The sequence below is a fragment of the Sander vitreus genome, chromosome 13 (assembly GCF_031162955.1).
Source record: "Sander vitreus isolate 19-12246 chromosome 13, sanVit1, whole genome shotgun sequence".
Taxonomy (NCBI): Eukaryota; Metazoa; Chordata; class Actinopteri; order Perciformes; family Percidae; genus Sander; species Sander vitreus.
In genome coordinates, this window is record NC_135867.1 from 17988612 (window position 1) to 18000782 (window position 12171).

The 12171-nt window shown below is 39.1% G+C and overlaps 1 protein-coding gene across 2 annotated transcripts; it reads left to right on the forward strand.

Moving 5' to 3' along the window:
• The first annotated feature begins 1021 nt into the window (after positions 1-1021).
• dpf2 (double PHD fingers 2) lies at positions 1022-11728 on the forward strand. Of its 2 annotated transcripts, XM_078265236.1 has the most exons (12): positions 1022-1128; positions 2661-2821; positions 3348-3455; positions 3794-3972; positions 4062-4154; positions 4272-4350; positions 4852-4893; positions 7156-7293; positions 7414-7545; positions 7664-7776; positions 7865-7946; positions 9360-11728. In XM_078265236.1, the coding sequence occupies exons 1-12, from the start codon at positions 1097-1099 to the stop codon at positions 9434-9436; spliced, it is 1236 nt and encodes a 411-aa protein (XP_078121362.1). In that variant the 5' UTR covers positions 1022-1096; the 3' UTR covers positions 9437-11728. The 2 variants fall into 2 exon arrangements, with proteins under 2 accessions (XP_078121362.1, XP_078121363.1); XM_078265237.1 differs by lacking the exon at positions 4852-4893.
• Positions 11729-12171: the final 443 nt, after the last annotated feature.

The following is a 12171-nucleotide window of genomic DNA, read 5'->3' on the forward strand; positions in this document are numbered from 1 at the left end:
GTAAATCCAATTGTTCAAATTCACAGTGAAACCTTTCAGAAAAACCATGACTAGGAATTTGGTGGCATTTGAAAACAACATAGACAAATGAACACAAAGTTTCTATAATGTGCAGCCTTTTCATGTTCAGATTGATTATAATCTGTAGATGTAATTTGGTAACAGTTTGAGTTTTATTAAAAACATTAACAACTACTCTGTTTTATTCAAGTGTCCCAGTTAACTGACTGTAAACCAGAATGCAGGACCCTGAAACTGAAACAGCCATCACTTATTTTATTATTTACACCTGTGATTTTCACACTGTGACATGTTAAAATGTCTCTCATGAAAAATGTCCATGGTTTAGGTTGTCCTGCCCTAACAGGAGCAACAAAACAAACAAAGGGTGAGGGAGATGACAATAATGTACCCGCATAGTCTGGAGAAGAGGTCTAATCAGTCAGCATAAGTGAAAAGAAAAGAAGTGGTGTTTAGGGTCTACTTTTTTTTCTTTTCTTTTTGGTTGTTGTGGTAAAGCATTTTGTGTATTAAAGGTGTTATATGTAGCCTACTTGGTGACCGTGCCTTTGAAGTGGTAGCTCAGACACTGTGAAACGTCCTTCCTAATGTCATACGTTCTGTGGTCTCTGTTGACATTTTTAAAAAGCAGCCGAAAACTTATCTATTTAAACTGGCCTTTTCGTCTCATGCTTGTCGTTTTGTGTGTTTTTATTTTTATTTTATTGCTTGTTCTTTTTACTGTGTTTTTTGTCTTATTTTTTTTAACAATTTTACTCGTGGAGCACTGTGATGTTTTCTGTAAAAGGTGCTATATTAAATAAATGTATTATTATTATAGAACTAAAGTGTACTTTTATTAAGAGTATAACGTTATGGGATAATTTATCCTCCATGTATATGAGCTGCTGACAATAACATTTAATGGGAATAAATCAAATGTGCAGTTTTGCATTTGTATAATATAATATAATATCCTACAATACCACAACGCCACCACTAGGGGCCTCTGTGTGTCACGTCCCTGCCATCTGCCTACAAGTCCGGACGGAGGGAACACATTACCCATGCCACTTTCCCCGTGTATCAAAGCAAGATGGCAGCTGTTGTTGAGAATGTTGTCAAACTGTAAGTGCTGGACTTTTCTACACACCTTACACTTGGCTCGTTGACAAACGCCGCGGTCATATCAGAACGTCTGTATGTTCATACAGTCACTGACCGTGTCGCTAGCTAGCTTAGCAACATTTCTACTGACTTGAGGTTAGCCAGCGCTGGCGGACCGTCGTGTATGTTCATATCCTGGAATGGAAGTGGAACGTTAAGTTAGCAGACGCAGATGAGGAGTCTGTGTAATAGAACATGCGTCAATTTGATCATGAATGTAGCTATGTATAGAGATAGTATGGTTACTTGTTGTGTCTTTTTAGCCAAACCGCTACGGCGGTGCTAATGTCAGTGAAGTACAGCAGCTAACGTTAGGTGGCTCTCACGCTAACAAGCTGTGGCCAACGTTGTTAGCGCAGGCTGAGGTGCTGCTGTGGCGGCTTGACAACTAGCTACTTTAGAAGGAATAAAGCCTTGAAGATCAATAATTTCATCTTGAGGACAAAGGGTTTATTGATACACATTTATATTTCGCGCATAGTAAGTCTTTGGAGATGTAGCTACGTTCAAGTGTTCAGTGATCCGTCCCGCACCCAGTTGTACTTAAACGTACTTCCATTTCCGTTAACTTTGCGTAGGTGCACAGGTGGTTGATTTTAGACGATTTACGGTAATTACAAGCTTTTGGCTAAGTCCTTGGTAACCATGGCAACGCATGAAAACATGAAACTTACCTGACATCTAATAAGTTTCTTCTGAACTTTGCTTTGAGACTTTACTTTATGAACTCCAATGGTTATTTATATGGCTTTGTGCCAACTCATTAGCTAATTCAATTCTACTGATAGTCCTGATAAGTAGCTCTTGCAGCTAGGTTACGACAAGTAGTACACTAAAAATAATGTAGAAAATATTCATGGTGCCGAAATGAGAAATATTCACATACATGTAAAACATTTTTTTAATTATTATTATAATAGTTTTATTATTAGAAACGGTCACTGTTTGGAGCTATTTTCCATGTAAAATGCCTCCGGTTTCCAGTTTAGTGTTGATCAACTTGCAGATAGGCAACAGATTTACAACATTATGCTGAAATTTTACATCTTTACAATAAATGAAATGATGAGATCTGGCATTGAAGTTTGACATGAGCCTGTTTGTCTCACTTGGAAGAGAAGCAGCCCTTGGCTTTCCTAAAAGGGAATAAGCTCACAGCACTATGTGAGTATATTTATGTTGAAAACACAGAACACTTGAGACTGTGCTGACTACTGAGCTCTGTTGTTGATGTACCAACCAAAGAGCACCTGCTGTTGCACTCTCACTAATGATTTAGTCACAAGTACAAAGATTGTCTAGTGAGTGAGCAGCACAACAGAGAATGACAACTGACACAGAGGGTTAAAAGTTTGAAGTAAGACTGCACTGGTTTTCGAAATACCCACACCTGCTGGTTTTTGTTTTTTAACCATAAGTTATGGTTAAAACACAAAAAATGGTCATGATAACAGACCAAATAACAAGCACCAGGCTCTGGTTTGTGTGGTCAGGTTGGGAGAGCAGTACTACAGAGATGCCATGGAACAATGTCACAACTACAATGCCAGGCTCTGTGCTGAGAGGAGCATCCGGATGCCATTCCTTGACTCTCAGACCGGTGTGGCTCAAAGCAACTGCTACATTTGGATGGAAAAGAGACACAGGGGACCAGGTGAGACCCACAACATGTAGTGTGCCACAAAATGCACTGCACGCCTCCCTACAGGATTTTAATTTTAGTTTATTCAATTGGATTCTGTTATAATATCATGGGTGAAGGACTTGTTCAGGAACATCTGTTTTACATTTGAAAACTATCAGATTTTAAAGTGCTTTTCAGGGATTTACTCAATGGATGAAAGGGCAATGATTGGTACAAAATTGCAAAAGATGGTGTTTTAGCTTGACTTTAGATGAAAATGGCTTGTTAGCATCTTTTTGTCACCATCCTCTCTGTCTTTCATGTTTTTTTGTTGAACTCTTTGAAGTAGCTAAAAACAGTAGGAAGAAAAATTGCCTTGTTTTTCAATAAACCAAGTGTAATGTAATCAAGCTTGCAGCTAAATGTGCCCTCTTGGTTTTAAATGGGAATGCTAATTATGCTAACAAGCTTTGTCAGTTTTTCAAAAAAGCTGCCAAGTTCTGCATTAAAATAAGTTCAGTGTTATTCTAGATGGCTCTTTTCTGATGTCCCATAGGCATGGCTCCAGGGCAGCTCTACACCTACCCATCCAGGAGGTGGAGGAAGAAACGGCTATCTCATCCTCAGGAGGACCCCCGGCTTATCATCCCTCCTGTCAAGTCAGGTACCACATCGTTCAGTTTAGCTCATCCTTGGGGGGGAAAAAAAGCAATAAAAGGCTATGCTTTCTAGACGTTAAAGAAAAACGGCACTCTGCTGTAACGAAAAAAAAAATGAACATATGTTTTATTGTCTTTTGTGATTTATTAAAGAGAGCTTTTGCCTTTTTTAATCAAATTCAATTTGACTTAATACAATTTTATTTAGGGCAATTGTATGCATCAGGATGTGCCTCAGTCAGAAATGAGAAGCACCACTATATTTTCTTTCTGTCCGGTAAAACATACTTCTAAGTGTTTTGCTTTGTGCTCATGTCTTTACTCACTTGTGTTTTATTCATAGAGGTAGATGTAGGACTAAAGAAGGATGCTCTGTTGTCAGCGGATGGCAGCAGCCTGGAGGCCCTGCTGAAGGGGGAGTGCGTGGAAAAACGGACGACCACAGAGCTCCGAGGCTCTGAGGAGGATTCAAACCAGAGTGACTACACCGGAGGCCTGAACGCTGCTGCTCGGATTAGAAAGGTTCTTGTTTTTAACATTAGGCATATAAGATATGTTTGGAGTCAAGAAAATGATTTTACTTTTCTCATTTTCTTATTGCCTTAACGTAGAGAGTCCTTGAGCCAGATGACTTCCTGGATGACCTGGATGATGAAGACTATGAGGAAGACACGCCTAAAAGAAGAGGCAAGGGAAAGGGGAAGGTAAAAAAATAAATAAAAAACTGCCATGTGTGCATGAACACACTTTCTTAAAAGTTCGTCTCAGCTCTTTGTGTGTGCCACAGCCTGTAAGTCAACTGTAATAATGTGTGTCCTCAGGGCCGAGGAGCAGGCAGTAATAGGAAGAAGCTGGATACAGCAGCCCTGGATGACCGAGACAAGCCGTACGCCTGTGACAGTGAGTCCTGATGGGGGAGAGTAGAGCATGTGAACTCTGGGCAAAGTGGAGGCTCACTGCAAATGTTAATAACTGTAATGCTTGTAATCTTATCAAGCAAGACTTTGCTCATTCTTTATTGTATTCATTTTCATCCTCTTCCCTTTATCTCCATGTTCTCCTCCGTGTTCTTTCTGCTCTTTGTTTCATCTTGTATTTATAAAGCCAGGCCAGGCTCAGCTGAATTTCTTTTTGTTTGTCATTATAATATCATACATTTCTTTAACTTACATTTCAAATATTTTTTCACAGGCAGAGGGGGGCATGTTTCTTCCACTTCTTTGATGTTGTCAGACTATGTATCTGTACTGCTTGATGTGTTTTTTTTTCCTTTTTTGTGAAGCATTTTCACTTTCAGCTGCAGTTCTCAGCAGCGACTGACTGACTGATCCTCCATCGTTCTATGAGCCTATTCCTCTGAGTCTCTGTCTGTGCTCTCTCTTCTTCTCTTCTCTCTTTCAGACACTATCAAACAAAAGCATATTTCAAAACCTTCTGAAAGAGGTATATTTTCTCTCATTCCTTTTTACTCCTGTCTGCCTTGTCTTTACTGTCTGTTTTTATTTTCTGTCCATGTTACCAAGTAGATTTGCTCTCTGTGTAGTTCAGTTCATAGGGTTAATGTTTTGTTCTAGCACAATTAACTTAAATGTGATTAACTAGATTTAGAAAAGGTCACGACTGTGTTATTTTATGCCCCAGTTAAACTGTAGGTTGTAATCGGCCAAAAAATATGAGCCATCTCATCTTACAAAAGATAAGCCGTGGCCCATGGAAGTCATTTTTTCACCTTAATCTGGCCCTGAACATCCCACAGATTTAGATAAGCTAGAAACTGGATCCTGCTGCTGTTTTTTTTCTTTCCCTTTTGTCTCGCATCTTGGTGTGTGCAATTTGACTGCATTACAGTTTTTTTTTCCTGTGCTTTTTTCCCCCCCTCTTCACCACCTTTGCACCCTGTAAAGTTTCATTTCACGTACCATGTTTTAAAGTGAACTGCTGCTTTTGTTTTCAGTCAGTTGGATGCCTGTTTGATTTTGGGGAGTGTTTTTTCTTTTTCAAATCTTTCCGCCACTGCACACAATCACTTGGCATGTGACCAGCTTCGTCTTTAGCAACTTTGCTAAGATGCTCTGGTGAAACAGACTAATCACTCCTGTAGACGACAGTTGGAGAAATATAACCTTCATTTGAGGAAATGAAAATGAGAGAAAGTTGGAAGTGAAAGTTTGTCTTTGGTTGTTATCTTATGACAAACCTGACTAACCCTGTGACGACAGCTGCACACAGTGGCATCTTTGTCCTTCCTAAAGTTAGTAAATCCTCCTTACACAATCCCACTGGCTTCTCTTACCCCACTGATCATTACAATATTAATTCAGATCAGAAACATTCAGATGAATATGGAGCTGTTGTGAAAATATTTTTTAATGTCAACCTACTGAGGTCATATACACTCAAATGTAATTTTGAGAGAGATGGATGCATGAAGTAAAATTAGTTAGTCAAATGCTGCAGAGGAAGTGCTCGTAAAAACCAATGTTGTGAAGATCAGTAGTGTGGTGCTTACAGTGGCTGGGATGTTATCTTACAGTAATGCTGTGCTTAAATATATGGCTACCTCAGAGCTCCAGCTAATAGGATGTGATGACGCATGCCATTGTATCAGAGCATGTTCTTCATATTCCTAAACGGCTTCATCATTCTTTATCTTTCCCTCTAATTTCATTGCTAATATGTCATGTCGTGCGATCCAGATGTTTAACAAAAAGCAGGATATCACAGAAACGTGTTGATTGTCAGGTTTTTAAGTGACTTTTCTGCTGTCCCCAACACATCATCACTTAACCACATCAAAGCCAATAAGCTTTCTTAAATCATACCACCGTATATCTAAAAAGGGTACTCCACTGAATTAGTGTTGCACTTCTGTAACATGTTCGGGCTCACAATGGACCGTTAGAAAAGAAAAGGAAATGCAGCAAAATGCTGCAGTATCAAACATATTGTCTTTTATTCCACGCATTTTTCTTCCTTATCAAAAGCTACATTACCCACATTGCAACTCTGCTGACAGTTCAGTCGGAGTGTGTTATGCTATGGCGGCTAATGTAGCCTTGAACCGCTAGCCTAAAGCAGAGATGAGGAGTGGGCTACAGAGGCCTGGTAAGCTTTTTTCATTTTCAAACTTGTAGTTTTCAGCTTCAACCATCGCTGACTCAAGTGACATCGCTTGAGGCAATTTATCGGACTTTACGCAACTCCCTCTGGAGCCGCAAAAGACTTAACTTTATTTTTATTTATTTTTTAAACTAGACCTGTGAGTTGGCCTGTGTGTTGTGTAAAACTGGTGGAGTTTCCCTTTAAGAGAACAGAATAGGTTTTGCACAGATCTAATTATCTGAACATATAAAGTCAATTATCTTTGACTTTTTAACAATCTGTAGATGCATTATTTTAGATTATGGTTATGGACATCATGGTCGCTGCTGCGAATAGACCATGCTCATGTACAGTTACCATTGGACTGAAAATGTCCCCCAAAGACCCAATAAGTCCAGTATAGCAATCTGGAAAATAGAAATTATACAATGATAGAAAGTATTTCTGTTACTCTCAGCTGTACTATTAATACCTTTCTTTTTAATTTTCTACCTTTGGTCAGAAGTAAAAAAAAAAAAATTTAAAAAAAAAACACTTTTATATTACATGGACTTTACTCATGTATTCTTTTTTTATACACGTATTTTCTGATTTTGGTGGCAGTCTGTGGGAAGCGTTACAAGAACCGTCCCGGCCTGAGCTACCACTACGCCCACTCCCACCTGGCTGAGGAGGAGGGTGAGGAGAAAGAAGAGATGGAGAACAATGAGCCCGCCCTGCCGCTGCCCGATGAGCCTAAAAGTAAGTGATCACTAACTGTCCTCAGAGATTTCACCGTTAGAATGCTGGGTTCAATGTAGAGCTGGACTTTTGAGAAACTGAACACTGATGCTCTGTGGGTGTTTTCATCTTGTTTCTCAGCTCCCAAGAAAGGCCCAGATGGTCTCGCGTTGCCTAATAATTACTGTGATTTCTGCCTGGGAGACTCTAAAACCAATCACAAGACAGGCCAGTCAGAAGAGCTGGTGTCCTGCTCGGACTGCGGACGCTCAGGTACGTTAAACACAATTGGCTGCTGGAACAGACTAGCAACAGGAAAACAGTGTTAATGTATGCAGCTGAAAGAGTAGGAATCTTTGCAGTAAAGTGATAAACACGATTGTACACGTAGGCCACCCCTCCTGCCTGCAGTTCACTCCTGTAATGATGGCCGCTGTGAAGACGTACCGCTGGCAGTGCATAGAGTGCAAGTGCTGCAACATATGCGGCACCTCAGAGAATGACGTGAGTTTACCTACATTCAGATATTGTAGGTATTGCGGAGTGCTGTAGTCTGATGTGCAAAGTGTTCTTGTTGTCCCATTTCGTTCAGGATCAGCTTCTGTTCTGTGACGACTGTGATAGAGGCTATCACATGTATTGTCTCAACCCACCCATGGCTGAACCTCCAGAGGGTAAGTTTACCACGTGCACGGAAGAGGATTATGGTCACGAGAGAAACGTTTAAAGTCAGAACTCGATACATATTTTCGCATGTGGCCCTAATCCTCTTTCGTATTTTTCAATACCAATTTTAAAAAACTAAAAGAAATGACAACATAACGGCACAAATCTTTGAATTTTTTTTAGCTCCTACTACGTGACCCCAGTCTCTGTGCTTAACGTAGAGTTTTTCTTGACTACCTCTACGACGTGTAACACTAAACAGCCAATAACATTGGCTCAATGACGCTGATGAGATTTACTCCTCAGGTATTGAATGACGAGGCATTTTTGGACACTCGATACTTCAGAGGCAATTCAGTCAGTGCCTAAAAAGTATTGAATTCGGTAACGAGCACTAGTCACACCTAGGACCTTAGTGACAGAGATGTAGAAATAGGATCATGTAGTTTAAAAAGCCAAAAATATGTGGGACATTTTTGGCTGCCAGACGTTTTAAGACTCAGTAACAGAGAGACTACCTGCACCATAAGACTTGCACAAAGTAAACCAAGCTTGTAAAACACTGTATTGAAAGCCGGCTACAAGGCTTCAGTCAGAAAACACTGAAACTTGTCCATTTGTGAAGGTATCGATATTTGATTTTTGTGTTGATTCTACATCGTAGCTTCTGAAAATGTATTGGCTTCTTGTAGGAAACGCTGGGAATCAAATCTTTTGATGCTGGTCCCGATATTATACCCAAGTATCGTTAACAATACCTTAATTTGAGAAATAGAAACATGTTTTTCTAAAAAAAACTATATTTTCATTTAAGAAAAGATGTTAATAGTTCTCAAATGTTAAAGTGTGTCTAAATTGTAATTTCCCCACTGGGGATCAATAAAAAAAATAAAATAAGATAAAAGTCTAAAAGTGGCAAACATTTTCTATGTAAATCGGGTATTACCTTATTTGATCAAAGAATAACTAAACAAGATTACAAATCTGACTAGTAATTTGATGCCAACTTTCTTTTTCTTTTTTTTTTTTTTTTTTTTTTTTAATGTTTGGGGTATTTCTGCCTTTTATTGGATAGGAAAGCAGAGAGATATGAAAGGGGAGAGAGGGGGGAAGACATGCAGGAAAACTGTCACAGGTCGGATTTGAACCCTGGAATAAACCTCTGCACATGTGCGCCCACTCTATCAACTGAGCTAACCGGCCACTGAAGCCAACTTTTCTACTTTCTTTGATGCTCGGTGTTAGAACCACTTTTCATTCAGTACCAAAAAAGTATTGTGGTTCGATATCCAGCCTTACGTGTAGGATGGCTGTCCTTCACTAATCAGTAAGAGGCCTGCAGCGTCTACTTTAGGCTCATGCACATACAGCTTCAAATGTCTCTGGCATTAATAGAGTTTCTCTGTTATTTTTGCACTCAGGGAGCTGGAGCTGTCATCTATGTCTGGACCTTCTGAAAGACAAGGCATCAATATACCAGAACGCCCCACCATCATGATGGCTGCCTCCCCCCCTTCACACAATCATCACTCAACCGTCCCGCAGCAGTATGGTTTACCCTTCAAGACCGATGAAAAACTCCCCTGATGAGCTGACCTCAGAGGGAGTGTGTTCAGAACAGACAATAAATTGTGAAAAAACGGCCTTATTTAGCTTCAGATATGACTGTTACACAGTTCTAAGCTCAGATTCAGCCCAGTCAATTTTGATTTTCACCTCTTTGTCACATAGCCAATTTGAGCAGTATGGAATTTCAACAAGATACACAGTATAAATAGCCAAAAACTTCCAGGTTGTTTTTTGTTTTGGTTTTTTTTACACATACACCTACACAAAGTTGATAGAACCATCTCTATCCTGCAATGTACTGATTTTATGACTAGAGCAGAAATAGAGCTTGTTGGAATCAAGTAGCATGCCAGTACTTGCTCGTGGTTAAAAAAAATATATATATATTTTATAATATTTATATATTTCTATGGTATATAATAGTGTTAAGTATGTACAAATTGGAGAGAAAAAAGTGGTCATGTAATAGTCTTTTTATTAGTGCTCATCTCATCATGGAAATGTTCACAACAACATGTTCTTTCAGGCACTGCTTATTATTATTTGGTGATTCTCTTGATAGAGTCAAAGGGATCTTCTGAGACTGTAAATTACTTTCCATCTCATCTACTTCCGCTGGCCACACAGAAACTTCAAACAAATCAGGAACTATAAATAGAAACCCTGACGTGCCCTTCAAAGTGGCTCCAAAGGCTGGGGGACTTCAGGCATGGCAGGTTAGACTTTAGTGTGGTTGTTGACTCTTGTGCACTAGAGGCTGAGTGAGCTGCACAGAGCTTGAGAGGATGCATGACGACACAATGTGCATGTTTTATTGAGGCTTTGGGGCCTTTTTGACAAAACTGTTGGTTGTCTGATATTTGACTGAAAAACTGTCTTTGATCTGCACACCTGGCCCTTGACAGATGTGATAATAATCAGCCCGGTAAAGGGAAAAAAAAAAAAAAAAAAAGCCTTTGTCACTGTGTTTTAGCAGTTTGCTCATCGTGCACCATATCCAATATCTGTTGATGATGTGACACCACTAGATTATTTTAATGTAATAGAGGACTACGCAACCTTGTAGATGGCCACTTGCTGACAATGTTAAAGCAATATAAGAGCTCCTGTAGGATGCTAGGATGACAGGGACTCAGGACAGAGTCAGTTTAGGCTTATCTGTTGGCAGATAATATATGATACTGTACATTTTCTTTCTCAGAAAATGCTATTACAGATAGTGGACTTTGGCAGCAAATAAGGATGGTTCCATTCTGTAAAAAAAGAGATTATAATGTGTATATGTTTAGTCCTATGGAGAAATTGCTCATTTTATTACTTTTTTCATGGTTTTATTATGCAAATCCTTTTGTGGCAAGGCTAAAAGAAAAGGTCTGGTTACTTTACCTCAAACAGTATTTAAAGGGTTGAAACATGCTGTTGATAGATGGGACAAAGGCAGAGGGATACATAGTAATGACAGCTGCAGTGTCTGCTTCAATAACTGCATATTCTACAGGTAAACAAGTGCTTGCTCAGTAATAGTCTGTACTCTCATATGCTACATAGTCGTCTCAGCATTAGGTCGGCAAAGGTGTTGGGAAGTAATATAAGTTAACCATGCTATCATGTGTTTTTAATTGCCAACTAACAATTACTAAAGCATTACACGAGTATAACTTGGTTTATTTTCTCATCACATTTAAACTTAGTTACTTAGAGACAGTGGCTACTAGAATATTTTGCTGGTTGTTTTTGTATTCATGGATGATGTTTGCATACCTGATGTGTGGGACATTTTGGGACTTAAGTGGATGTTGCTTTCTAGTTAATCCTGTGATCCAGGTCTTAACTGAGCCACTCTCCTTCAAAGCTCCAAAACAAGAAGCAAAGTCCATAATGTGATTAAGAGACAAATTCTGGAGCTGCATTTTTAACACTGAACAGTTAAGTAATGATGGACCCAGTATTTACCTTCTAGGCTGCACTCAGAGGAAAGCCATAAACAAGAAGGAAGCCCAACTGTTATAATTAAATATTCTTTTTTTTAATAATTATGGTTTTCTGGTCTCAAGCTTTGAGAGAGAATTGTTCATGACAACAATGTTTAAACCCAGATCACAGTAGACAGTATATTTACATAGTAGGTGAATTCTCTTAGCGTGGACTTTCATTTGGATTGTGATGGAATGTTTTACTGTACGAACTTTGTCTTCAGGAAATAAAATACTAGGCACTATAACTGCTGATATTTTTTTCTGTCTTCCCCAATTAGCATTTGAAAAAGTTAATAGAAATTAAAGGGATATTTTTGGAATGGGGTATGAGGTACTTATTTCCTTCAGTAGATGACAGTCAGTCACTAGTTGGGAGAAATTGACCTACATTTTTATTTTATTTCTATGGTTCCAACCAAGTAATTTGATTGGACAAGATCACTGGGACTTTTTAACTACATGTATCGATCTGCTTTACAAGTGTTCAATAAGTCACAATCTAGCTTAGATTTTAATAAACCTTGCACCGCAAAGATGAGCATCTTTCCACAAATAACATTTGAGTTAAAATATGAATGGCCGTCAGAAGAGGATGAAGGGAAGATAAGGAGCTTGGATGCTTCAGTGTAAACCTCCAGGTTTGGTCATATCTCATTACGACATTCGCTGACCTTGACAAATCAGAGAA